The sequence below is a fragment of the Chelonia mydas genome, chromosome 8 (assembly GCF_015237465.2).
Source record: "Chelonia mydas isolate rCheMyd1 chromosome 8, rCheMyd1.pri.v2, whole genome shotgun sequence".
NCBI lineage: Eukaryota > Metazoa > Chordata > Testudines > Cheloniidae > Chelonia > Chelonia mydas.
In genome coordinates this window covers 41,077,392-41,105,345 of record NC_057854.1, presented here as the reverse complement: position 1 = coordinate 41,105,345, position 27,954 = coordinate 41,077,392, and the positions used below count along the sequence as shown (strand labels likewise).

The following is a 27,954-nucleotide window of genomic DNA, read 5'->3' as shown; positions in this document are numbered from 1 at the left end:
GAGCCCAGTGTTAGAGGGAGATGTGGCTCATTGGGCACGGATTGGTTTAGTCTAGGTGAGCTCTGCATTCAGCTTCCAGTCCTGCGGCTGGCAGAGCTGTCGGGGAAGAACATCCCATCCCAGGGGAGGGGAGGCGATGTCTTCAGCTGTCCAGTTAGCAAGCTACCCTGACCTGCCTATGGGCAGCAGGAGGTCAGAGGGGAAGATGAGATAGGAGGCAAGCAGGTTAGCTGACCAAGTTGCAGAGGACGCCATGGGCAGAAGGTAGGAGGTGAAAAAGCCCAGAACGCAACACTGTAAGGTGGTGGCTCAGGTGGGAGCGAGAGCAGTTTGTGCTGTGGTGCCCGTCGGCATCATTGCCAGTCTGACATCTCGCTGGTTGCTGAGGGTGAAGACAGGACACTGGGGAGCTGCGTTTGCCACTAGTGAGGGCTCCGGCTGGGGGTCCAGGCTCTGGGGTGGGGCTGGGGATGAGGGTTTTGGGGTGAAGGAAGGGGCTTCAGGTTGGGGCAGAAGGTTGCGGTGCTGGGGGGAGGTGAGGGCTCCAGGAGGGAGTTCGGGTGTGGGAGGGAACTCTGGGCTGGGTCTGGGGGTTGGGGTGCAGGACGGGGTTTGGTGTGCAGGGTCCCGGCAGCACTTACTGCGGTGGCCCCCAGGAAGTGGGCCGCCAGGTCCCTGCAGCCCCTGCAGCCCTGGGCGGACAGGTAAGCTCAGCACGCTGCCCTTGTGCTTGCAGGTGCCGCCCCCACAGCTCCCATTGGTCGTGGTTCCCGGCCAATGGGAGCTGCGGAGCCGGCCCTTGGAGCGGGGGCAGTGCGTGGAGCCTTCCTGGCTGCCCATGTGTCTAGGGGCTGCAGGTACCTGGTGGCCGCTTCCAGGAGCCACGGGGAGCTAGGGCAGGCAGGGAGCCTGCCTTAGTCCCAGGCCCCCGCTGCACCACCAACCAGACTTTTAATGGGTCCCTTTTCGCCAGGGTATCTTTTTGACCAGGTGTTCCGGTCGAAAACCAGACACCTGGCAACTCTAGCTATACCCAGTGTTCCAGCGCATGGCTGGACAGGGAGCAGAGACAGAGATGCCATGGGGGTTTACTGGAGACTCCACTCTTGCTATTGATTTGACATGGCAGGCTCTTTCTCAGATACAGTACTCATGGGCTGTAGAATAATGCCCCCAAGACAGAATGCTACCAAGCCTTCCAATGTGCCTATAACAGACTGATATCCAGACCCCGGAGGCCAGCTTCATTGTCTGTCTGTCTCTGCAATTCCAAGGCCCCCAGCTCCCCCACATCAGTGGGTCTCCAGCCCAACTCCACAAGCTGCAGCTGACTCCTGCTCACTGCTGGGGCTGTAAGCCATTAGGCAGTCCTGCCTCCTGCTGCATGTAGTCCAGCCCAGGAGCCTGGCAGGGTTCCCATGGGTGTTTTTCATCAGCTAAACTAAAGCCAAACCTCTTTCTGTGCCCTGTGTGGCTGCTTTGCATCAGATGTCACAAAACCAGGAGGAGGAGCAAGCACCCAAAGAGCAGAACTACAGTGCAGACGGAGCTGCCTGGAGCCAGGAGCAGGCCAGGCAAGGAAGGGAGAGAGGATCAATAAGATAAAAGTTGTGCACCAAGGAGGAGAGATCAAGAGCTCAGATCCCAAGTGGGGTGACCTTAGAGCACCCCCCATGTACCACACTCACACTGGTTTGTCTTGTCTTAATACTGAACAAAGACTGCTGCTGTCCAAGGAGACTGTGGGGCTAGATAGGGAGTAGAGGTACTCACAGAATGGTCTTTCTTTGAAGGCATCGTCCCCAGTATGAGGATGTCTGAGAATCCCTAATGGAGCATGCCTCTGGGTGCAGGTCCCTGCTGCACAGAGGTGCCCTCTACTACCGGTGCCATGCAGAACAGGTTATCTTGCAAACTAAGCCCTCTTCTAAACCTTTCTCCCCACATAGGACTCTACTGGGGACCCCCATTGGACACAGGGCACATACACAGTGCTGCCAGGTCAGACCATTTATCACAAGTCTTGCCATATTTGGTGTTTTCCTTTAAGATCCCAGCTCCTGGACTCAGGACATTCGGTGAGAATCTCAGCTTTCATTAGCAAAATTAAGTTTCTATCCCTCATGGTTGTGGTAGGATTGCCAACTTTCTAATCGCACAAAATTGAACACCTTAGCCCTGCCCCTTCCCCGAGGCCCTGACCCTGCTCGCTACATTTCTCCTCCCTTGGTGGCTTGCTCTCCCCGACCCTCACTCACTTTCACTGGACTGCAGCAGGGGGCTGGGGTGCAGGAGGGGGTGAAGTCTCTAACTGGGGGTGCAGGCTTCAGGTGGGACCACAGATGAGGGGTTCAGGGTGCAAGAGGGGGCTCTGGGCTTGGACAGGGAGTTGGAGTGTGGGAGAGGGTGAGGGCTCTGGCTGGGGGTGCAGGCTCTGAGGTGAGGCCAGGGATGAGGGGTTTGGAATGCAGGAGGGGGCTCTGGGTTGTGGGGGGGCTCAGGGCCAGAGCAGGGGGTTGGGGCTCGGGATTGGGGTGCTGGCTTACCTTGGGTGGCTCCTGGTCAGTTGCTCCCCAGAAGCGGCCAGCAGTTCTGGCTCCTAGGCAGGGGGGTCCATGAGGCTCTGTGTGCTCTCTTGTCCCATAGGCACCTCCCCCACAGCTCAAATTAGCTGCTATTCCCAGCCAATGGGAGTGCAGAGCCAGTGCTCAGGGTGGGGACAGTGCACGGAGCCCCGTGGTCCCCCTGCCAGAAGCCGGACCTGCTGCCGGCCACTTCTGGGGTGCAGCACGTAGCCAGGACAGGTAGGGACTAACCTGTCTTAGACCCACAGCACTACTGACCAGACTTTTAACTGGAAGAAAACCAGACACCTGGCAACCCTAGGTTGTGGAGAAAAGGTGGAAATCAAGACCCGAGTGTTAGCTAACGGCTCAAAGACTGGAAGGCAAAGAGATACTGCAACATTCATTCTTATGTTTTAAAATCTCAAGACTTTTGGAGGATTTTTGAATATCTGGGGTTGGCAAGGCTGCAGAAGAACACCTGGTTGTCTCCTTTTGGAATGCAGGGCATGTATAACCCATATACCAACACATAGCTTTTCTCTGCACAGCCCACAACACTTTGCTTTGAATGCACTAGCTAAAATCAGCAAAAAACTGGTTCACCTGCTTCTGGGCCTCTCAGTGTTTTCCCTCCTCTGGAGAGGTCCTGGGATTGTAAATGGTCCCTTGGCTCCAGGTGGAGCACGGCATGCTGGAATTTGTAGTCCCTGCAGGCCCCAGATGGGGGTAGCTGCTCGCTGTGTGGTAGGAGTATGTGGGCCACTTTGGCCCATTTGCTGCATCCTTGCCTCTGGCTTTGGCCTGTGTGTGTGTGTTTACTTGGATGGAGCTTAGTCGGCTGGAGCCAGTGGTGAGACAGTAAACAGCAGGGAACAAGCCACTCTTTCAGGAGCTGGCTTGGCAGCTAGGCATGACAAATAGCTCTTGGGAAATTGTGTTGTAGCTGCTGCTGCACATGGGCTACAGCGAGGGCCAAGCCACAGCCATGGCCGCGGCACTGGGTACTTTTCCACTCCCAGACTGAGGGGGAATCAGCCTGTGGAAGGAAGCGAGAGGAAACTAATCAGCTGCTTTGTGGGAAGCCTGAAGGTGCTGCCTGCTGCAGGTTTATGGTGGTTTGAACTGAATGCTGTGGTGGGAGGGGATGCGGGAGGCTGCTTGCTTGGCCTGGTTTTATCCTGTGTTTCTTTAGGGCAGGTGGGAAAGAAACGCAGAGTCCATTAAAGCAAAAGGAACAAGTTCCCTTTTCCAAGTGAATTTCTCCCTGGTAAACCATGCTGGAGCGAGAGGCGCAGAGACTGAAAACGCCTGTGTATCCATGACAGGAGCAGCACCAGTTTACCCATGCTCTCTCTCACTCACACAAACTACACCTCAAGGAGTGACGAGTACTTCATGGCCAGTTCAGTCATTGTCTTCTTTCCTGATAGCACTGGCTGCAATGGTGTGCTTGTGGATGCCTGTCCCAATAGGAAGGGGAATTAGACCCTGCCCCCTCTGTTCATTTCACACTAGCCACTGAATGACCATCTGATGGGAGCGGCCTTTGTCATGGGCCTGGGCTTGATTCAGATCAAGAGTCTAGAAGTGTATAGCTTTTAACGCCATAAAGGAGCACTGCAATCCTCGAGTCTGACCTGCATAGCACAGGCCAGAGACCCTCCCCGGGATTCCTGTAGTCAGCCCAAAAAGTTGATAGTGGAGCTAGAGCTGATCCTAAGGTATCCGGTCTTTACTCAGAAATTGCAAGTGATTACTCAGATACTTTTGGAAAAACCTACCTACCCTTTGAGTGAGGGGGATTCATCACACGTCTGGGGAATTTGTTCCAGTGGTGAATTAGCCTCACTGTTAAAAATCTGCACCATATTTCCAGAATGAACTCTGCTGATTTCTGCTTCCAGCCACTGGATCTTGTTCTGCCTTTGTCTGCTAAATTGAAGAGCCCTCTGCTCTCAGAAATCTCCTCCCTGTATATGGATGTCTGCTCTAGACTGTGATCAAGTTGCTTTTAATTCCTGTTCAATGAGCTTCTTTAGCCTCTCACTGTGAGGTGGGTTTTCCAGATCTCAAATAATTCTTGTGGTGCTTCTCTGAACCCTCTCCAATTTTTCAACATCCTTTTTCAAGTATGGCTGCTAAAACAGGGCCCAGGATCCAGTTATTGATCTCACCTGGGTATCATTGGGATCACTCAATGAAGACCTGTTGCATGAATTTAGACGGAAAGATACACGGCCAAATAGTGTTAACAGGACTAACCATCCAACATTAAACAGTTTTAAACAAGGTTTGGGGTTTGGTGTGCAGAGACCTCAGCTTAGTACCATGGCACAAACACCATTAAACGTCCCTTTAAACCTGTTATTAAGAAACAGAAAAGAAGGAAAAGTTATTTAATACTTTACATTTCAAATTAATTAAGGCTTTCATTTTAACAACAGCCCTTGTTCCCTTTCCCATTAGCAGAAAAGGGTTTTTAAAGGAAATATCCCCTTGTTTGACATTCTCTTAGGTCGAGTTAAAATGATAATTGTTCTTTTTGGGGAAAAGGGAAGAAGTTAGTTGAAATGGGCTCGAACTATTGTTAAAATTGGATCTGTTTCTTACAAGACAAAATGAAATAAACACACACAGAAGGGGAGAGAAAAGAACAGAAAAGATAGAAAATGAAGCTTCTGGTGCTGACTCTCACTTGCAGCCTCACTGCTGGAAAAACACAGACCCAGCACATGGACTTATCAGCCACTCCAAGACCTGGCAAACTTATACCAGCGCTAGGCTGTTTAGGGCTCTGCTTTTAGTTGCCTCTGTATGGTCACAGGCTCACAGCAGTGTTGCAAAATATAAGAATAGCCATACTGGGTCAGACCAAAGGACCATCTAGTCCAATATCCTGTCTTCCGACAATGGCCAATACCAGGTGCCCCAGAGGGAATGAACAAAACAGGTAATCATCAAGTGATCCATCCCCTGTCATCCAGTCCCAGCTTCTGGCAGTCTTGGCCAGCCAAGTCAGACTCTTATTAGACAGAGGCAAAAGGAGAGAGATAGGAAAGAGGAGAAATAAGGTAGGGAAGGAAACGGGCACAATGGAGCAGGGAGGAGTGAAAGTTTCACATGCCAGCTGGTGGTTGGGATTCAGCTGGAGCTGGTAGGGGTGGCAATGTCATCTGGGTTCCTCTCTCTGGCCCGGTCTGGTCAGGACTCCAGTTTGGGTCAGGATGACAAAGATCTGGGGCCCAGGAGATGGTGGGGGTGGCAGCCATGATGGTGAAGCTCACTCCAGTAGCCAGTTTGTCTCCACAAAGTCTCTTTGTAAGGACCCCAAAGGCAGTGGTGGGTGTAACAGCCACCGTTATTTCAGCCACCAATTAAGACTAATATTCAACACACCAACTTTGGTTAATTAATTTCCAGACCCACATTTTTCTTGTTTACCAGGCATGATCTTAACACAGTCCTTGAGCTGGGCTAGGAGGCCTTTCTGTTTGGACTCAGTCACGCTGTCTCCCCTTCACACCTTTTCTATCAACATTTGTTGTTCTAGTTCATAAACTATCACAATAACCTTACACTCGCTCTAGGGTTGCCAACTTTCATTGGTCGTATTCTTGGAGGTTTCATTGTATGACTTAATCTTCAATTAAAGATTAAATTTTAATTCCTGGAGGCTCCAGGACAATCCTGGAGGGTTGGCAACAATAACTCACTCTCTACCAGTGAGCTCATAGTGAGGGTAAATGTATAGGTCCAATTATTACAACAGCTCTCTGCTCAAAAGGGGAAACCAAAAGTTTGGCTGTGTAAGGAATGGGAGGGATAATAATACAGAAGATACTGTAATGCTTTGATATCACTCAGGTTTCAGAGTAGCAGCCGTGTTAGTCTGTATTTGCAAAAAGAAAAGGAGTACTTGTGGCACCTTAGAGACTAACAAATTGATTTGAGCATAAGCTTTCGTGAGCTACAGCTCACTTCATCGGATACATTCAGTGGGAAATACAGTGGGGAGATTTATATACATAGAGAACATGAAACAATGGGAGTTACCATACACACTGTAACAAGAGTGATTACTTAAGGTGAGCTATTACCAGCAGGATAGCCGGGGGGGGGGGGGGGGACCTTTTGTAGTGATAATCAAGGTGGGCCATTTCCAGCAGTTGACAAGAACGTGTGAGGAACAGTGGGGAGTGGGGGTGGGGAATAAACATGGGGAAATAATTTTACTTTGTGTAATGACCCATCCACTCCCAGTCTCTATTCAAGTCTAAGGGTATGTCTACACTACGAAATTAGGTCGAATTTATAGCAGTCAGTTTTTTAGAAATCGTTTTTATATATTCGAGTGTGTGTGTCCCCACAGAAAATGCTCTAAGTGCATTAAGTGCATTAACTCGGCAGAGTGCTTCCACAGTACCGAGGCAAGCGTTGACTTCCGGAGTGTTGCACTGTGGGTAGCTATCCCACAGTTCCTGCAGTCTCCGCTGACCATTGCAATTCTGGGTTGAGATCCCAATGCCTGATGGGGCTAAAACATTGTCGCGGGTGGTTCTGGGTACATATCATCAGGCCCCTGTTCCCTCCCTCCCTCCGTGAAAGCAGCAGCGGACAATCATTTCGCACCTTTTTTCTTGAGTTACCTGTGCAGACGCCATACCATGGCAAGCATGGAGCCCGCTCAGGTAACCGTCTCCGTATGTCTCCTGGGTGCTGGCAGACGTGGTACTGCATTGCTACACAGCAGCAGCAACCCGTTGCCTTGTGGCAGCAGATGGTACAGTAGGACTGGTAGCCGTCATCGTCATGTCCGAGGTGCTCCTAGCCACGTCGGCCAGGAGTGCCTGTGCAGACATGGGTGCAGGGACTACATTAGAAGTGACTTGACCAGGTCATTCTCTTTAGTCCTGCAGTCAGTGCTATTGAACCATCTTATGGTGAGCAGGCAGGCGATACGGATTGCTAGCAGTCCTATTGTACCATCTTCTGCCGGGCAGGCAAGAGATGAGGATGGCTAGCAGTCCTATTGTACCATCTTCTGCCGAGCAGCCATGAGATGTGGATGGCGTGCAGTCCTTCTGCACCGTCTGCTGCCAGCCAAAGATGTAAAAGATAGATGGAGTGGATCAAAACAAGAAATAGACCAGATTTGTTTTGTACTCATTTGCTCCCCCCCCCCGTCTAGGGGACTCATTCCTCTAGGTCACACTGCAGTCACTCACAGAGAAGGTGCAGCGAGGTAAATCTAGCCATGTATCAATCAGAGGCCAGACCAACCTGCTTGTTCCAATAAGAACAATTACTTAGGTGCACCATTTCTTATTGGAGCCCTCCTTGAAATGCCTGAAATTTCCTGCCTGAAATACTCCTTGATGTAAAGCCACCCCTTTGTTGATTTTAATTTCCTGTAAGCCAACCCTGTAAGCCATGTCGTCAGTTGCCCCTCCCTCCGTCAGAGCAATGGCAGACAATCGTTCTACGCCTTTTTTCTGTGCAGACGCCATACCACGGCAAGCATGGAGCCCGCTCAGATCACTTTGGCAATTAGGAGCACATTAAACACCACACGCATTATCCAGCAGTATATGCGGCACCAGAACTTGGCAAAGCGATACCGGGCGAGTAGGCGATGTCAGCGCGGTCACGTGAGTGATGAGGACATGGACACAGGCTTCTCTCAAAGCACGGGCCCTGGCAATGTGGGCATCATGGTGCTAATGGGGCAGGTTCATGCGGTGGAACGCCGATTCTGGGCTCGGGAAACAAGCATGGACTGGTGGGACCGCATAGTGTTGCAGGTCTGGGACGATTCCCAGTGGCTGCGAAAATTTTGCATGCGTAAAGGCACTGTCATGGAACTTTGTGACTTGCTTTCCCCTGCCCTGAGGCGCAAGAATACCAAGATGAGAGCAGCCCCCACAGTTGAGAAGCAAGTGGCAATAGCTCTGTGGAAGCTTGCAACGTCACACAGCTACTGGTCAGTCGGGAATCAATTTGGAGTGGGCAAATCTACTATGGGGGCTGCTGTGATGAAAGTAGCCAACACAATCAAAGATCTGCTGATATCAAGGTTAGTGACCCTGGGAAATGTGCAGGTCATGGTGGATGGCTTTGCTGCAATGGGATTCCCTAACTGTGGTGGGGCCATAGACGGAACCCATATCCCTATCTTGGCACCGGAGCACCAAGCCGGCGAGTACATAAACCGCAAGGGTTACTTTTCAATAGTGCTGCAAGCACTGGTGGATCACAAGGGACGTTTCACTGACATCAACGTGGGATGGCCGGGAAAGGTACATGACGCTCGCATCTTCAGGAACTCTGGTCTGTTTCAAAAGCTGCAGGAAGGGACTTTATTCCCAGACCAGAAAATAACCGCTGGGGATGTTGAAATGCCTATATGTATCCTTGGGGACCCAGCCTACCCCTTAATGCCATGGCTCATGAAGCCATACACAGGCAGCCTGGACAGTAGTCAGGAGCTGTTCAACTACAGGCTGAGCAAGTGCAGAATGGTAGTAGAATGTGCATTTGGACGTTTAAAAGCGCACTGGCGCAGTTTACTGACTCAGTTAGACCTCAGCGAAACCAATATTCCCACTGTTATTACTGCTTGCTGTGCGCTCCACAATATCTGTGAGAGTAAGGGGGAGACATTTATGGCGGGGTGGGAGGTTGAGGCAAATCGCCTGGCTGCTGGTTACGCACAGCCAGACACCAGGGCAGTTAGAAGAGCACAGGAGGGCGCGCATCAGAGAAGCTTTGAAAACCAGTTTCGTGACTGGACAGGCTACGGTGTGAAAGTTCTGTTTGTTTCTCCTTGATGAAACCCCCCACCCCTTGGTTCACTCTACTTCCCTGTAAACTAACCACCCTCCCCACTTCCCTTCGATCATCACTTGCAGAGGCAATAAAGTCATTGTTGCTTCACATTCATGCATTCTTTATTCATTCATCACACAAATAGGGGGATAACTACCAAGGTAGCCCAGGAGGGGTGGTGGAGGAGAGAAGCACCAGGAGGGGTGGTGGAGGAGGGAAGGACAAGGCCACACAGCACTTTAAAAGTTTAAAACTTTAAAACTTATTGAATGCCAGCCTTCTGTTGCTTGGGCAATCCTCTGGGGTGGAGTGGCCGGGTGGCCGGAGGCCCCCCCACCGCGTTCTTGGGCGTCTGGGTGAGGAGGCTATGGAACTTGGGGAGGAGGGCAGTTGGTTACACAGGGGCTGTAGCGGCAGTCTGTGCTCCTGCTGCCTTTTCTGCAGCTCAACCATATGCTGGAGTGTACTGGTTTGATCCTCCAGCAGCCTCAGCATTGAATCCTGCCTCCTCTCATCACGCTGCTGCCACCTTTCAGCTTCAGCCCTCTCTTCAGCCCACCACTTACTCTCTTCAGCCCGCCACCTCTCCTCCCGGTCATTTTGTGCTTTCCTGCACTCTGACATTGTCTGCCTCCACGCATTCGTCTGTGCTCTGTCAGTGTGGGAGGACAGCATGAGCTCAGAGAACATTTCATCACGAGTGCATTTTTTTTGCCTTCTAATCTTCAGTAGCCTCTGGGAAGGAGAAGAACCTGTGATCCTTGGGGGGTACTGGCTCCAGGTCCAGGGTGAGAAACAGTTCATGGCTGTCGGGAAAAATGGTTTCTCCGCTTGCTTGCTGTGAGCTATCTACAACCTCATCATCATCATCTTCCTCGTCCCCAAAACCTGCTTCCGTGTTGCCTCCATCTCCATTGAAGGAGTCAAACAACACGGCTGCGGTAGTGGTGGCTGAACCTCCTAAAATGGCATGCAGCTCATCACAGAAGCGGCATGTTTGGGGCTCTGACCTGGAGCGGCCGTTCGCCTCTCTGATTTTCTGGTAGGCTTGCCTCAGCTCCTTAAGTTTCACGTGGCACTGCTTCGGGTCCCTGTTATGGCCTCTGTCCTTCATGCCCTGGGAGATTTTGACATATGTTTTGGCATTCTGAAAACTGGAACAGAGTTCTGATAGCACGGATTCCTCTCCCCATACAGCGATCAGATCCCATACCTCCCGTTCCGTCCATGCTGGAGCTCTTTTGCGATTCTGGGACTCCATCATGGTCACCTCTGCTGATGAGCTCTGCATGGTCACCTGCAGCTTGCCATGCTGGCCAAACAGGAAATTGAAATTCAAAAGTTTGCGGGCCTTTTCCTGTCTACCTGGCCATGCATCTGAGTTGAGAATGCTGTCCAGAGTGGTCACAATGGAGCACTGTGGGATAGCTCCCGGAGGCCAATACTGTCTAATTGCGTCCACAGTACCCCAAATTCGACCCAGCAAGGCTGATTTCAGCACTAATCCCGTTGTCGGGGGTGGAGTCAGGAAATCGATTTTAAGAGCCCTTTAAGTCGGAAAAAAGGGCTTCGTCATGTGGACGGGTGCAGGGTTAAATCGATTTAATGCTGCTAAATTCGACCTCAACTCCTAGTGTGGACCAGGGCTGATTCAAACCTGCTAAAAGGCACAGTATGCAGTTAGCCTGTGGTGTTCTCTGCCATACGATCATTTTGACACCAAGAGCTTAGCAAAGTTCAGAAAAAGGATTCGCCACTTATATAGATAAAGAGAACATGAGAGTTAGAATTGTGACATCAGAGTTAGAACTGCTGACCCTCCAAGAGTTTTTAAAGGGATTTAAATCATCTACCTACTGGACCTCAGAAGGAAGTTTCCTCCCTGGTAAGTATCCTATAACTGTCTACTGCAACATTTCTTGCACCTTTCTCTGATGCACTGGCCACAGTCAGAGACAGGATCCTGGATGGCTCGCAATGGCAATTCCTATGCTCACCAGTGCCATATATAGAGGTGTGAAAGGTGACCCTCCCCAGCAGTGCTGCCTAGTGGTTAGGTTGTCCTCCTCCCTGATGGTCTCCTTTCTTCTACCACTCCATCCTGTGGGATCTGTCCTTTTGTTTGTGGCTCAGACCTTCTGACCTGCTGTGCTTCCCCTTTTAAACTCCACCTCCTCTTTGTGCTGGCTTTGCATATGAGAACATAAGAACATAAGAATGGCCCTACTAGGTCAGACCAAAGGTCCATCTAGCCCAGTACCCTGTCTTCTGACAGTGGCCAGTGCCAGGTGTCCCAGAGGGAATGAACAGAACAGGTAATCATCAAGTGATCCATCCCCTGTCGCTCATTCCCAGCTTCTGGCAAACAGAGGGTAGGGACACCATTCCTGCCCATCCTGGCTAATAGCCATTGATGGACCTATCCTCCATGAATTTATCTAGTTCTTTTTTGAACCCTGTTATGGTCTTGGACATCACAACATCCTCTGTCAAGGAGTTTCACAGGTTGACTGTGTGTTGTGTGAAGAAATACTTCCTTTTATTTGTTTTAAACCTGCTGCCTATTCATTTCATTTGGTGACCCCTAGTTCTTGTGTTATGAGAAGTAGTAAACAACACTTCCTTATCTACTTTCTCTACACCAGTCATGATTTTATAGACGTCAATCATACCTCCGTTTAGCCATCTCTTTTCCAAGCTGAAAAGTCCCAGTCTTTTTAATCTCTCCTCATACAGAAGCCATTCCATACCCCTAACCATTTTTGTTGCCCTTTTCTGAACCTTTTCCAATTCAAATATATCTTTTTTGAGATGGGGCGACCACATCTGCACACAGTATTCAAGATGTGGGCGTACCATGGATTTATATAGAGGCAACATGATATTTTCTGTCCTATTATCTATCCCTTTCTTAATTATTCCCAGCATTCTGTTCACTTTTTTGACTGCCTCTGCACGTTGAGTGGATGTTTTCAGAGAATTATCTACAATGACTCTAAGGTCTCTTTCTTGAGTGGTAACAGCTAATTTAGACCCCATCGTTTTATATGTATAGTTGGGATTATGCTTTTCCAATGTGCATTACTTTGCATTTATCAACGTTAAATATCATCTGCCATTTTGTTGCCAAGTCACCCAGTTTTGAGAGATCCTTTTGTAGCACTTTGCAGTCTTCCTGGGTCTTAACTATCTTTAGTAATTTTGTATCATCTGCAAAGTTTGCCACCTCACTGTTTACCCCTTTTTACAGATCATTTATGAATATGTTGAATAGGATTGATCCCAGAACGGACCCCTGGGGGACACCACTATTTACCTCTCTCCGTATGGGGTTGTTTGGGCCCAGAACTGCCCTCTAACCCTTTGTTCTCCAGTGTGGGGTTTGCTCACCCCATCACAAGAGGTAACATCACTTTTCTCTGCCTGCTCAGTATTTCTCTAGTTATCCACCCCAGGAGTAGGCTAGTCCTCTTTGCTGCAGTGTTGCACTGGGACTTTATGTTCAGGTGGTATCCACCATGACCTCTATGTCACTTCCAGAGTCACTACTTTCCAGGATAGAGTCCCCCATCCTATAAGTGTGGCCACATTCTTTGTTCGTAGATGTATGATGAAAGATCAGTGCACCAAGCTTACCTAGTTACCCAGATCGCTCTGTGTCAGTGGCCTGTCCTCTTTGCTATAGGCCACAACACTAGACTTTGTGTCATTGGTAAACTTTATCAGCAGTCATTTTATATTTTCTTCCCAATTATCGATAAAAGAATAGAGTGAGAACAGATCCCTGCAAGAGCCTACTAGAAATAATCCCATTAGATTCTAGTTTCCCATTAACAACTATACTGTGAGATCTATCAGTGAGCCAGTTTTGAAGCCACTAACATGGGCCATATTGATATTTGTATAGTGCCAGTTCTTAAATCAAAATGTCACTTGGGACTAAGTCACATCCATTACAGAATCTAAGTTTATTATGTCATCATAGTTACCTTTATCAGACAGATTTATAATTTGCTCCAGGAACAATATCACGTTTGTTTGACACAACCTATTTTCCATGAAACCATGTCTGCTGGTATCAATTATATTTCCAGCCTTTAACTCTTTATTGCTAGAGTACCGTATCAGTCATCTGCAACACGTATGTTAGCCCATGGAACCAGAAGGCCCATCCCCATCATGGGTGAGCAGCTGGGTTTGAATGCTGACCAAGTCTCTTGTCACTTAAAGCACAGTGTACTGTGTTCTTGTGAACTATTGTAACCCATACCATGCTCTGTGGGGCTCTAGCCCCCTCTACTGATGGAGTTTAATGAGTCTGCTACAGCCTTAGCAAACAAAGCTGGGTCATTTAGCTCAGGCACTAGAGGCTCCTGCTTTAAGATCTATAGGGCCCAGGTTCAATTCCTGCTGTTAATAATGCACCCTGCTAAGCATGGTATTGTGTTATCACGGGCTGGTGGTTGCAGGTAATATGCCCTGACAGTCCTAGGCTGGCTCCCTGAGAGGGGCTAACCCCATGAAGCCCTGGGCTGCCATGGGCACTAGTAGCTGTCAAAGCTGCCCAGGTATCAACCATCCATCCACATGCATCATTGGAAATGTAGCTCCTGGTTGCAGTTCACACCCGCCACCTCTGTCTGGTGAGCAAAAGGAGGAGCCTCCATCAGCAGCTGGAGCCGAGAGCCACATGCACAGCTCTGGCACATCCCATTTTGGCCTGTCGCTGAGATGCCCTTCCACGGTGCTGAGTGAGAGGCTGCAGCTGCCCCCACATGCCTCCTCAGAGCACTGTGTGGACTGACTCTCCACAGAGAGGGAGCTCTGCCTCCCCTGAGAACAGCAATCTCCGGCTCTCATCCTCCAGGCAGCCCTGTGTGGCTGGGCCCCTGCCGGTCCCATGGAGGCCAGGTGGTGGAGGACTGAGTCAACGTGGGGTAGCTCTTGGAATCAGGGCCCATGTGAGGAAGAAGCCAGGACACTCAAATGAGCCTGACCAGCTGTGTCCTTCACCACGGGAGTGGAAGAGTCAAATGGTATCTAGGACTCTTTCAATAGAATCCACATACCCCAATAGGAACACGTGTGCCCACCCCCTCTGATTTCCACTGTGCTTGGGCATCAGTCACCATCCCCTGTTCAGGGAGCAAGGCTAGAGTGAGCATGAACCTCTCCGTTAGGGCATGGTAAGTCCTTTGGCCCAGAGGAGCTCAGGACACTTACTCCAGGATTGCAGCAGTCTCTGTGTGACACTGGCTGCTACTGGGGATTCCTGCCAGGCCTGGGGACTCCTCCTGGTTACCAGAGACACCCCTGCTGCCAACTACAAGTCAATTACCTCCCTGCCCCACCCTGCTGAGGGGAGTCACTTTCCCTCATGCAGGATGGCAGCATGGAAGGTGCACAGGCATGACCTGCTGAGGTGCAGTGATCAAGCTGTGTTGATGGGGTCTGGGTCTGGGATAGCAGGGTTTGGGTGAGGGGCATTGGCAGATCTGTGTGTGAGCCCAGGAGGGGCTGCGGCAGGTACATTTGCAGTGATGTTACTGTGGGGTAGGGGCCAGGCACTAGAGTAGCAGGTGGTGCTGCGGGCTGGGACAGAAGTGTATCTGGAGCTATGTGGAGGGCACAGGCAGGAGAAGGGGCTGCCGGGATGTATCAAGAGTGGCTACATCAGCCAGGCTGTGTGGAGGTCCCAAGGTTTGCATAGCAGGGGGGTCTGTGGGTCTACACCAGATACCAGACACCCATATTTGTGTGGGGTGCGAAGCCAAAGCCTAGAAGAGCAGGAGGTGCTACTAGAGATCTGCGGATGGGCCTGTTTCTTATACCAAGCCTATCACTGTGGTATCTGTGGTGCACTGGCATAGCTTTGGGGAGGTCCCAGGGCTGAGCTAGCATGTAGTGTGGTGGAGCAGGGCTGGCATGAAGTGGGGGGAGCTTGTCCAGAGCTACCTGCACCATGCCTGACCTTCTCCTGAGGGCCAGTTCTGAGTTCCTCGGAGGCACTGAGCATTCTCCACACTCACTGGAGCAAACCGAAGGAGCAGCCAATGGTATGTCTCGTTTCAGCTGTATGCCGTTATCCTCTGGGCATGTCAGGCGGCCACATCCCGGATGAGGACATCTCCGCTTCCAGCCAGTGGTCTGAATCCACAGCAGCCAAGTATGGAAGGTGAGGGCAAGCGATGCAAGGGAGCCGTGTGCCTTTCACATGGGGTGATTGGCTGTGTGGTATCACACTTGACCTATGGCAGGGGAGAGCTGTGTCACTGATGTTCTCAATGGCCATAGCAGGATTTCACTAGTGTTCCTGTTTTGTGAGTGGCCATTGCTGGGCCAGGACCCTGTGCTGGGGCCCGGGGCGTGTTTCATGCACCTGCAGAGTCTCACTCTGCCAGTGTCATCCTGCGTGTGCAGCATACCTCAGTGGCTGCCCTCTTCCAGACTCCTCTGCCAGCCACCCCTGCTCCTGCACCCTGGGCCCAGCACAGGACGAGGCAGGCTCTGCTGCAGCTGTAGGGAGGTGGAGAGCACTTCCCAGAAGCAAGCAGTAGGGCTGTGGTTCCATGGCAGCTGTGGGGCTGGCCAGTGATGAGCTTCCAAAATCTTAACAACCAGTTCCCTCCTCACCCCATGAGGGGATCGTGGCCTGTCCCATCCCCCCCCCGGACCCCTGCCCCATCCACCCCCCTCCTCTGTCCCCTGACTGCCCCCAGATCCGGGCAGGAGGGTCTCATGGGCCACTGTAGTGGGTGCCCGCCCCGCCCCGCCCCGCCCCTAAGAGCCAGAGGGACCTGCCGGGGGGCGATGTGGGGACTCTTGGCAGTGCTTACCTGGGGCGCTCCCGGGAAGCATCCAGCAGGTCCCTCTGGCTTCTAGGGGCGGGGTAGCATAGCTAGGAGGAGCGGCTGCTTCCCTCACTGATCACATGAAAAGTGGTGCCCTAGGCGCCGACTCCATGGTTGGTCCGGGGCTAGAGCTCCCACGGGGAAAATTTGGTGGGTGCAGAGCCCCCACCGGCAGCTTCCCGCCCCGCGCCCAGCCCCAGATCACCTCCACCTCCTCCCCTGAATGCACCGCCCTGCTCTGCTTCTCCACCCCCTGCTCCCGCTTCCCGCGAATCAGCTGTTCGCGCAGGAAGCCTGGAAGGGCTGAGAAGCAAGCGGCGACTTCGTGCTCAGGCCCAGGGAGGCAGAGGTGAGCTGGGGTGGGGAGCAGTTCCCCTGCGCCCCCTGGGTTACCTGCTGCTGTGCGGGCGGCCCACCTCGCGCCCCTCTCCCCAGCTCACCTCCGCTCCGCCTGCACCTCCCTGGGCCTGAGCGTGAAGCCACCACTTGCTTCTCAGCCCTTCCCTCGTGAACAGCTGATTTGCGGGAAGCTGGCTGGGGGCAGGGGGAGAGCGGAGAAGCAGAACGGGCGGCGCGTTCAGGGGAGGAGGCGGAGGTGGAGCAGAGGTGAGCTGGGGCCGGGTGCGGGGTGGGGAGCTGCCAGTGGGTGCTCTGCACCCACCAAATTTTCCCCATGGGTGCTCCAGCCCCGGAGCACCCACGGAGTCAGCACCTAAGGCACCACTTTTGGCCGGTTAAATTTAGAAGCCCTTTTAGAACCGGTTGTCCCTCGCAGGACAACCGGTTCTAAAAGGGCTTCTAAATTTAAGCACCAGTTCTCGTGAACTGGTGCGAACCGGTTCCAGCTCACCACTGGGGCTGGCCCAAGATAGGGTTCCTGGAATGTGTTCCTGGGGGCAACTTTGTGGGGCCATGGCTAGGCTGCATGGGGCCAGCCCCTGCAGCAGTTGCCAGGTGCCATGGTGGCTGACAGCTTGGTCACTGGCTGAGGCCTCTGCAAATGCAGGCTGAGGGCATGTTCATCAGCAAGAGGGAAGCTGCAGCCCTCTGCCCCTAGCAGTCTCCTGCCAGGTCCCAGAGTGAGGAAGAGTCCAGCCAGCCGCAGAGGGGAGCAGAGCGGAGATGGGAGCATGAGGAAGGTGCCAACTGGACAATGGGGCTGGGGACCTGGGCTCAGACCCAGGGATTCTTGGGGTGAAAGGGACATGCTGTGTGTCAGAAGACAGAGCAGATTTGTGGAAGAGTTTTGTAGTGAAAGACATGCAGCCATGAGCTTTCTAACCCAGACCTTTCCCCAGGAGACTAGACCCAATGGGCTGTGTGATGCCTGCAGACTCAGGAAGGGCGTGTGGCCCTGGAGCTCAGCTGCATGTCAAGGGGCTTCCCTGAAGCCAGCATTAGCCATCACAGCGCCCTCTGGGAGTTCCCTCCCTCACTCTGGGCTCAGTAAAGGATGCTGCAAGAATGCGTGTGTTCCTTTGTGAACGCATGCTGGGGAGGGTCCCTTGTGCTAGGAACACTGTCATGAACGTTCCCTCAGCTGGAGCAGTGACCCTGAGCCAGCGAGGAGTTCCTGACGGGTGGCGCTCACGCCGGGTCTCCTCTCCTCCCACCCATGGTCATCTTAACTCCTGCAGGCAGGGCGAGATAAACCCACCCAGAACAGCCCTGTTGGCCTCACTTTCTCTGCTGGCCCAGCCCGCTCCTCGGAAGTTGCCTGAGTGTGAGAGGGCAGCTGCAAGAGAGAGGCTACACCCAGCATGTGCCCAACAGAGGCTGCCCCAGGGCTGGGGTTTGACCTTGTGGCAGCCTGTCGCTCTGCACTGGGGAGTTGGTAGCAGGATACAGTCTACAGCATGGTGCTCTTCCACTGTTCCTTCCTGTGGTACTGACAGCTCTTCCTCACCTGGTGCTGAGGGAAAGTCATGCATCATCTCTGGTGATTGGAGGGAGACGTTTCCTCCTGACCCCTCCCATCTCACTTCTCCATCTGGGGCTCTGCTACCTTGGTTACCCAACAGCTTCTCACGTGGCAGGCCCTGCACGTTGTGTTTCTGCCTCTAGTGCCTGGTCCCTGACCCAGCTGTGAGGGCTCCTGTCGGGCTTGAGGCAGGGGCCAGTTTTGCATACATGCCATGCTGCTGTTGAAGGGCCAGCCCCACGTCAGAGGCAGTGAGGAACACTCTCCAGGGAACATGCCCATGGTGATACCCTCCAGCTCCTGCTATATATTATCCTGGTGCCGTCTGCCTGGCCCAGTGCAGTCCCATGTGCTTTCTGCCCTCCCTCACTTTGGGAAGCGAGTGCCCAACAGGTGCCCACAAGTGAGGACTGGTGAGAGCAGGGACTGCAGTTGGGCCCCCTGGTGAGCAGGATCTGGGGGCAGTGGTGCTGTATTCCCCTCCCCTGGGCCCACAGAGCCCCAGGGCCCACACTGGCCCTCAGGCCTGGTTCTGGTGGGATTCCTGATGGGTCAGATACAGACCCTGCCCCCTGCTGGAGCCAGGATCAGAGCAGGGGAGCACACAATTTGTGAGTGGGGAGGCAAGGAAACACCCCCACAAGACAGCAGGCAAGGAGAGCCGGGTGGCCATGATGGGTGGGTATGGGTCATGCTCAGAAACGGCACCCAGCACCAGCACTCCATATCCAGTGTGAGCTGCTAGGGGAACATGAGATGGCCCGTGGGAGGGAGAAATTCTGATTATGCTGCTCCTTGCCCAGCTCCACACTGGCCATGGGACTGGTGTCCCTATGGGGGGCCCAAGGCCAAAGCTCAGAATTCAAAGGGGGTCGGGGAACGCTCCTCCAGCATTTTATAATGAGAGAATTGAGACCTCAGGGCTTCAGGCCTAAGCTTGGCTGGTGAGCCCTCCCTACTGCAGGGCCCCAAATCTGTGAATCCACCCCCATATCCCAGCTCCTTGTGAGGGGAAGGACAGGTCCTCCTTGCGCTGCAGGTGAGTTAAGGGTTGGAGGCTGAGGAGCTGAGACTTTCCTACTTTGTTACTGCTGGTTAGAAGATTCCTGGTCAGTGCTAGGCCAGCCCAGGAGCAAGTGGGGTGGGCTGTGGGAAAGGCAGGGTGGGGACTGACGCTTGGGGAGCAGGGTGCCATAATAGGCTCTCACAGGAAGTCTTTTTGGAAGTGACTCTCTCTCTTCCTCTGCACTCCTACCCCACCCTGCACTGCCCCAGGCTTGATTCAGAAGAGGGTGATGGGGCTTGGTGTCCAGAGATCCCAGTTGAGCCGGATGACCTCAAGGAGTTCCTTCAGATTGATCTGCACGCCCTGCACTTTATCACCCTGGTGGGGACCCAGGGGCGACACGCTGGCGGCCATGGCAATGAGTTTGCACCAATGTACAAGATCAATTACAGCCGGGATGGCACCCGGTGGATTTCCTGGAGGAACCGGCATGGGAAGCAGGTAAGGAGGTGGGGAAATTAATAAATCTTCCCTGCTAGGATCCCACTGCCCTAGAGATGGGAAGGGGGGCCTTGTATGTGGGATGTGCCACCATGCTCAGACTGGCACCCTAACCAAGTGTTGCTGCTCTGGCATATACTGCAAATCCAGTACCAGGTGGGCCAGGTATCTCTATAGCTGCCACCTCGAGTTACAGGCATTCAGGTCTGGAGCAGTGCCTGGCCAACAAGCAGAACACCATCTCCTAGGACAGAGAATGCCTTTGCCAGGCTAGGGTACTGGCAATGAAGGGTGTCAGCAATCATTTCTGGGGCAGTTGGGGCTTGGTCACTGGAGTATTGGAAAACGCCAGTGAAGATGCTGATGGTACCTGCCATGCCCATTCGTGCCAATCCACCTCTCCCAGTGCAATGTAGACAGGAGATGCACATTAGCACCATCCAGGCTGTCACAGCTGTAGTGCTGGATGGAAGTTCACTGCAGGGAATACAAGCATATCTACTGCCATGCCCTGGACCCGTAACAATGACAAAGCCCCATGCACTGGAGGGATTGTGCCCACCACACAGATGCTGAGACTGATGCAAAAGCAGTGAGCTCCCTGCCCCCGGTGGCAGAGAAGTGCTGGGTGGTGGTAACAGGGTATGGTGAGGTGCAGCAGCCGTGAGCCACACTTGGAGGCCTGTGGGATGTGTGAGCTGCCCTCTGTCTCTCTCAGCTGCACAGCATCAGCGCTCTTTGCTCCTAGTATCTGTCGTCCTTAGGTGCTGGATGGAAACACCAACCCTTATGATATTGTCCTCAAGGACCTGGAGCCTCCCATCATAGCTCGCTTCATACGCTTTATTCCCATCACCGACCACTCCATGAATGTATGCTTGCGAGTGGAGCTCTACGGCTGCACGTGGCTAGGTGAGCAGGGGCTCTGCAAGGGCACCAGTCACACCCATTTCCAGTGCCATGGATCAGGGGACCAGATGAACTGCAAGTACAAGGGCTCTTGCTGTGGCAGCGGGACCCTGTGTTGTGTTTGGGGGTCTGACATGGAAATGCATCTGTCTGCATGGATCTCTAGGCAGTGGGGGCTTGCAAGGGGCTATGGCTGGCAATGGGGCTTGGAAGGGGAACACTCACCAGAAGTGCTGCCTTCTGGTCAGGCTAGGGTGTGGTAGGTTGTCTTCCTCCCAGGGGTTTCCCTTTCTCACAGTAAATCCTCTGTTTGGGGATCTGTTCTGTTAGCGACTCAGCCCTCCGGCTAGGTCACATGTTTGAATCCAATGATGTGGAAATCTTCAGAAGTCAGCAAGAGCTTCGGGGCTTCCCCCATGTGTTGGGGTTTTGGGGTCTGGACCCTTGCACCTTCAGGGTCTCCCAACTAGATTCCCCACCAAGGGACAGGCTTCTGTCATTGTCCCCTCTTTAGGGGCTGGTAGGGGATCCAGGGCCCAATGGTAGGCAGCTGAGATCGGCACCTTGGGGCACTATGCAGCTGCCTCCCTGCCTACCAGTGTCCCCTCTCCCCACAGGGTAAAATAAAGAACCAAACACAAAATTAAAGTCTGTGACCTTCAGAAGTCCCCAGTCCCTCCCTTGCAGGCTTGAGCAGGTCAGTATCCAAGCCTCAGGCTGCAAGCTTTCCTGGGAGGTGCCTTCCCAGGAGCTTGTACCACAGGTCTTCTCTTGTCCACTGCCTGCCCCCTACTCAGCTGCTCTGCTTCCCCCTTTAAGCCCCCAATCCAGCTTCTGCCAGCTCCTTTACCTCTTGTTCTCCAGTGTGGGGTTTATACACCCTGGCACAGGCTGGCAACATGATTGTGTGAAGGGCTTTGGCAGCAATGGGGGCTTGTGAGGGCTCAAGACTGGAAATGGGGGTTTGCTAGGGGCTGTGTCAGCAATGGGGGGTTGCAAGCAGCTGTGCCTGGCAATGGGGGGTTGTAAGAGGACATGGCAATAATGGAGGTTTGCAAGGGGCCATGTCTGGCACCTTTGGTGTGCAATGGTTCATGGCTGGCAATGGGGGGTTGCTAGGGGCCGTTTCAGTAATGGGGGTTTGCGAGAAGCCATGGCTGGCAATGGAGGTTTTTGAGGCTCCAGGGCTGTGTGAGGGGCCATGGTTGGCAATGGGTGTGTGCAAGGAGCCGTGGCTGGCTACTGGGGTTTGTGAGGAAAAGTGGCAGCAATGGGGTTGTGCAAACGGCCGTGGCAGTGTTGCCGGCACCCAGTGCCGAGAGGCTGAACAACAGCTTGAGTTGGTTCATTACCCGGTGTGCTACACCCAATAATCACAACGGGGTGGAGAAGCAGAAAAGTTTATTTGCAGCTGCAAAAAGGTACAGGGAGAATAAAATCTCAAATCCTGCACCCAGAGCAGGAAGTTACACAGGTTTTTATACATCCTTTTTCCCAGCATACTTATCCAATAGCAAGCTGCCCCAAGTATCCATATAGCCAGCCAATCCAGTTCCCAGCTAGTTCCCTGATTCTCTGTATCATTTGTTAAACTATACATAAAGCTGCTTTATTCAGCATTGTTCTTCCATATCTGCCTTGTTTGGCCTTGCTTAGTTTCAGGCAATCTGACTCTGCAACATATTGTTGCAGATCCTCAGCATAACTGCTGTGTGTGCCTCCAGGCGGGGGGGCCAAGGACACTTGGGCCTAGTACGCAGAGCTGCTGCGAGTGCCTCCAGGCGGGAGGGGGGGCCAAGGACACCTGGGCCTAGTGCGAGGGGGCTTCATCGACACTCGTGGTCTTCCATCCCCTCGAGTTACCTAGTGGCCATGCCCCAGTGTCCCCAACAGCAGCAATGAGTGTGTGCAAGGGGATGTGTCCAGTGGTGTGGATTTGTGAGTGGCTGTGGCAGTAATGGAGGTGTGTGGCTCACAGTGGGGGTGTGAGGGGGCTCTGGTGGGTAACGGGATTGGTGAGGATCCGTGGCAGCATTGAGGATTTGCAAAGAGACATGGCACTAATGGGTCTGTGTGAGGGGCCATGGCTTGCAATGTGGATGTAGCAAGAGGGGTTTGCGAGGGAATGGGGCAGCAATGGTGTGGGGGCTTATGACTGGAAATGGGCATTTGCTAGGGGATGTGGCAGCAATGGGGGCATGCGTAGGGCCATGTCTAGGAATGGAGGTTTGTGAGAGGCCATGGCCATAATGGGAGTTTGTGAGAGGCCGTGGCTGGCAGTGGGGGTTTACGAGGGCCTTTGGCTGGCAGTGGGGGTTTTGCAAGAGGCTGTGGCTGGCAATGAGGGTTTGACAGGGCCCTTGGCTACAATGGGGGTTTGTGAGAGGCCATAACAGTAATGGGAGTTTGTGAGGGTATGTGGCTGGAAATTGGGGGTTGTCAGGGATGTGGCTGACAATGGGGTTTGCGAGCGGTTGTTTCTGGCCGTGGGGGCATGCAAGGGGCTGTTTCTGGCAATGGGGCTATGTGAGGAACCGTGGCAAGCAGTGAGGGTTTGCAAGGGGCTGAGGCAAGCAATGGAGGAATGATGGGGTGTTCCAGGCCCAGAGGTTCCCTGATGGAAAAGGAGCAGTGAAGGTGAGTCCTCCAAGTAGCCTAGAGAGGCTGCACGGGAGTCAGTCCAATCAGGGCCCAGCAGGCCCATACAAAAGGGGCTGCTGTACAGAACAGGAGTTAGTTGCTGCCTGGAGCTGGAGGAGCAAGGAGGTTGTTCCTGGCTGGCTGAAGGAGCGGCAGGCTCTCAAGACAGAGCATTTGATGGCAGGGACTTGGGGAGCGAGCAGGAGCTCCTGGCTGACAGCTGGGTAGCTGAATGCCCTGTGATATTCGTGAAGGAGCTGTGGGAAAATGTCCCAGGGAGCAGTAAAAATGGTAGCAGACTTAAAGGGGATGCAGTGGCATGTGGCTGCTATTCGTAGGTTCCCTAGGTCAGGACCTGGAGTAGTGGGCAGGCCCAGGTCCCCGCCACTGGGGAAGTGGCCTGAGTATGGAACTAGGATACGCCCCTGGCAGGGGATCTGAACAGTTTAGTTGGAAAGCTGGGGCCAGAAAATCCCAGGCAGGGTGAAAGCCCAGGGGTGGGGGTACAGCCCCTTTGCAGGGTTGGGACTGTTAAACAGTCCCACAGTCTTTCAAGGAACTGAGCCCGGGAAGGGCTGCAGCAAGAGATGTTCCAAAGTGGGGTATTGAAACAAGCAGTCCAACAGGGTCCTATCCTGTGTACAGACTGTGTGCCCGGCGGGCGGGCTGAGTCACTGAAGACCTACTGCAATCAGAGACAGTGCCAGCACGTGCACTCAGCCAAGTGCCTGGCAGTGAGGGTCCTCAAAGGGCTGTTGGTGGCAGTGGGGGTTCGCGAGGGGCCATGGTGGCTAATGTGTTTGTGTGAGGGAATAAGACGGCAATGGGGGTTTGCGAGGGGCTGTTGGTAGCCATGGGGGTTTGCCAGAGGCTGTTGGTGGCAATGTCCGTTTGATAGGGGATGTGGCTAGTAGTGGGGTTTGGTGAGGGGCTGGCTGGCAATGGGAGCTTTTCAGGGGCTTGACTGGGAATGGGGGTTTGTGAGAGGCCGTGAAAGTGATGTGTGTGTGTGTGTGGTGGGGGGGGGGGGTTGTGAGGGGTATGGCTGGCTGTGGGGCTGTGTGAGGGGGCCATAATATAATGAGGCTTTGTGAAGGGTATGGCTGCCAATGGGGATTTGTGAGGAGTCATGGCAGTAATGGGTCTGTGGCTTGCACTGGGGGTTTGCAGGGGAACATGGCTGGCAACAAGACTGGAAATGGGGGTTTGCTAGGGGATGTGGCAGCAATGGGGGCATGCGAAGGGCCATGTCTAGGAATGGAGGTTGCGGAGAGACCATGACCATAATGGGGGTTTATGAGGGACCATGGCTGGCAGTGGGGGTTTGTGAGGGTATGTGGCAGTTCATGGGGCTTTGCGAGGGGCCATGGCTAGCAGTGGGGGCGTTGCAAGGGGCTGTGTCAGCAATGGGAGTGTGGAAAAGGCCGTGCCTGGCAATGTAGGGTTGCGAGGGGCCGTGCCTGGCAATGAGGGGGGCGAGAGGACGTGGCAGTAATGGACCTTCAGATGCACCTGTTGCTGGCAATGGGTCTGTGTGCGGAGCTGTGGCTGGCATGGGGTGTTTGCGAGAGGCCGTGTCTGGCAATATAGGTGTGCATGGCAGCAATGGAGCCATGACAACAATAGAGGTTTGATAGGGAATATGGGTGGTAGTGGGGGTTGGCAAGGGGCCGGCTGCCCATGGGGGTGCGCAAGGGGATGTGGTACCAATGGGGGTATATGAGGGGATGTGGCAGCAGTGGGGGTGCGGAAAAGGTTGTGTCTGGCAATGCTGGTTGGCTTGGGAACATGGCAGTAATGGGTGTGTCCGAGGGACAGTGGGTGTGTGTGCGGAGCTGTGGCTGGCACGGGGTGTTTGCGCGGGGCCATGTCTGGCAATATGAGTGTACACAGGGCTGTCACTGGCAACTCGGGTTTGCAAGGGGCCAGGGCTGGCCCTGGAGGTGTGTGAGGGGACAGGGCTGGCAATGGGGCTTTGTGAGGGCTCCTTAACAGCAATGGAGGTGTTTGCGGGGCCTTGGCTGCCAGTGGGAGTTTGTAAGGCCACATGGTGTCAGTGCCCGGGTTTGTGAGGGTCCATGGCTTTCAGTGGGGGGTTGCTAGGGGTTGTGGTTGGTGGTGGGGTTTGGCATGGGGTCAGCTGGCAATGTGGGGTTGTGAGAGGCCATGAGAGTGATGGGTGTTTGTGAGGGGCCATGGCCCACAGTGGGGGTTTGCGAGGGGCTATTGGTGGCAGTGAGGAGGTGGCAGCAATGGAGGTTTGATAGAGGATATGGCTGACAGCAGGGTGGAGGAAGGTGACAGGCCATGCCTGGAAGTGGGAACGTGGCAAGGTCCGTGGCTAGCAATGGGAGTTTGTGAGAGGACATGGCAGCAATGGTTGTGTGTGAGGGGACGTGACTGGCAAAGGCGGGTTGCATCTTCTTAGCCTATACCCATATCTCTGCTGGCATGATATTTTCACTGCCCTATTTGTCAGCCTGGCCAGTTCTCCATCCAGCCATTCTCCCCCTCTATTTTTGTGTGACACTCATATGCGGAGCCCAGTCTGTTTCTGAGCTCATCCCTGGTCTGTGCTGCAATCTAGAGCCTCTTGGCCCAGGTGGATGTTGCATTGTGCTCTCCTTTTTGTTTATCCGGGAGAGCTCCTGCAAACCTCTCTGGGGGGGATGCTTGTTTGGGCCCACACTAATTGCACGCTGATTGCTCTGGCAGATGGGCTGGTTTCCTACAACGCACCTGCTGGACAACAGTTCGTCCTTCCCAGCGGCACAGTCATTTACCTCAACGATTCCGTGTATGATGGCGCTTTTGGCTACAGGTATGTCCCCAGAGAGCTCCTTGCCTAAGAAGGTGGGGGAGGGGTTTTTCGAGCAGGTCAGGGCTTGGTAATGACAAGCTGCCAATGTTCTACCAAGGGCTCCACAAAAATGATTCCCCCAGTGTTCTCCTGTGATTAAACCAGGTTTCTACTAAACAGTTTACGGTCACCTGTTTAAGCTGCTTGACTTGTCAGCTCCTCCAGTTCTGTACATCCCTGAGCACATCATCAGTACTCAGCGAACTAACTAATAGCAACCCCACTCCAGCAGGGATTGTGCCCCTGCAGACAGGAGAACTGGGGATATGCTCATTTGCCCATTTAAACAAGACCGTGTTTTCCTTGCCATAAGCACAGAAGGAAGGAGCCACTTGGCCAACAAAGGCGCAAGTTGCTGCCTCTTTCTGAGAAAATAGCCATTGCTCTGGAGATTGAGTTCAGCCCAGGTCATCGGACATGCTGGGAGGCTGTGGAAAGCCCCTGGAAGGGGTGTTGTGGGCTGTGTGACTGAGGCAGCCCATTGAGATCTCTCTGATGTGGAGTTAATAGTTGTTTCCCACAGTATGGGGTCCCTTAAAGTCAAGCAGCTCCTGTGACTCCTCCTGGGAGTTTACTCCACATACCAAAGGCTGCTTGTCACCTCCTAGCCCTCATCAGGTCACAAAGTCAGTGTAATTCTTGAAATGGACTCTTTGCGGCCCCAACCAATACATCGGTGCTCCCTTCTCTAAAGCTAAGACACCAGTGCCATCAACATCCATGCTAATGAGAACCCACTCCTGCATACAGGATGCACAGTCCAGTGCTTAGCAGCAACCCTACAATAACAGAACCACCCCAAATCCACTAACAGTGGGATCTGTGGACCTAATGGGAGCAGCAAGTGCTGAGCACCTTGCAAAATCAGGTCCTCTTTATTTAGGGGCCTAACTTTAGACATCCAGGTTTGAACATTTTCGTCTGTCTGTCCCACCCTTCTTGCCTCCCTCTGTCCATCCAGGTTCTTTAATGGCACACAAACGAGCACGTGAGGCCAAGTACTCTACTAAACCACTGAAGGTTGCCCAGTGCTGTGTTAAAACAGGCTGCAATGGCTCTCAGGGGACTCAGTGAGGAAAGAGTTAGTTTAATGATTTTAAGAAGCTATAATGAAAAAAGGCCTCCAGTTTTTTAAAGCATTTATGAACAATGCCCATCCATTATACACTCCCCAGTTGCTAGTGGGATGGGGGGACAGGTGGGAGGCAGAGAGCGGGAAGATTTTTGGGTGGACTCCAAAAAAGATTCACGCCCCCTTGTATCTTTCCAGCATGACTGAGGGACTGGGCCAGCTAACGGACGGTGTTTCTGGCCTGGATGACTTCACACAGACCCATGAGTACCACATGTGGCCCGGCTATGACTACGTAGGGTGGCGCAATGAAAGCGCTGCTGGGGGCTACATTGAAATCATGTTCGAATTTGATCGGATCAGAAACTTCACCACCATGAAGGTATGTGGCTCCAGGGGCACCTTTCTTGGTAACATCAGTGAGGGCTTTTTGTGGCCTTGTCTCTCCAAACGTGGGCCCGGCTGTAGAAGGCACGTTCTAGAAAGGCACTAGGGCTCTGACTTTGTCATGTGCCTTACAAAATGCCAATGCAAGGCCTTAGGGTCTAGGACACAGTCTGTCCTACATTTTGGGCGGGGGGGGGCTGTGTCAGGGATAGTGAACATGAGTGAGGCAAAGCTAGACATGTTGGCTGTAGCTTCTATGCATGCTACACTGCCCTCTCAGCTGCACCATGCCTCCTCAGCCCTAGCCACCAGCTCCTGCTCTGCTCAGCCCTGCTCTGCTGCCCCACTTACAATCCCTGCCTGTGGGTGACTAAAGGGCCACTTCTGTCTGTAATCACTATATTTCTATGACCTG

General features: G+C 53.1%; 1 protein-coding gene and 1 long non-coding RNA gene across 2 annotated transcripts in view; one reads left to right on the top strand and one right to left on the bottom strand.

Annotated features, from left to right (window-relative positions):
- The window catches only part of DDR2 (discoidin domain receptor tyrosine kinase 2), a 172,643-nt gene that overhangs the window by 84,291 nt on the left and 60,398 nt on the right, over positions 1–27,954 (top strand). The window contains exons 3-7 of the mRNA XM_027818677.3: positions 15,465–15,567; positions 19,440–19,671; positions 20,436–20,583; positions 25,936–26,041; positions 27,351–27,534. Coding sequence (XP_027674478.1) covers positions 15,465–15,567; positions 19,440–19,671; positions 20,436–20,583; positions 25,936–26,041; positions 27,351–27,534 — 773 coding nt within the window. The remainder of the gene's footprint in view (positions 1–15,464; positions 15,568–19,439; positions 19,672–20,435; positions 20,584–25,935; positions 26,042–27,350; positions 27,535–27,954) is intronic.
- LOC122461374 lies at positions 13,342–16,449 on the bottom strand. The gene is made up of 2 exons (XR_006283218.1): positions 16,229–16,449; positions 13,342–15,640 (listed from the first exon to the last, which is right to left on the bottom strand). It is a non-coding gene; the product is annotated as an uncharacterized LOC122461374 (long non-coding RNA).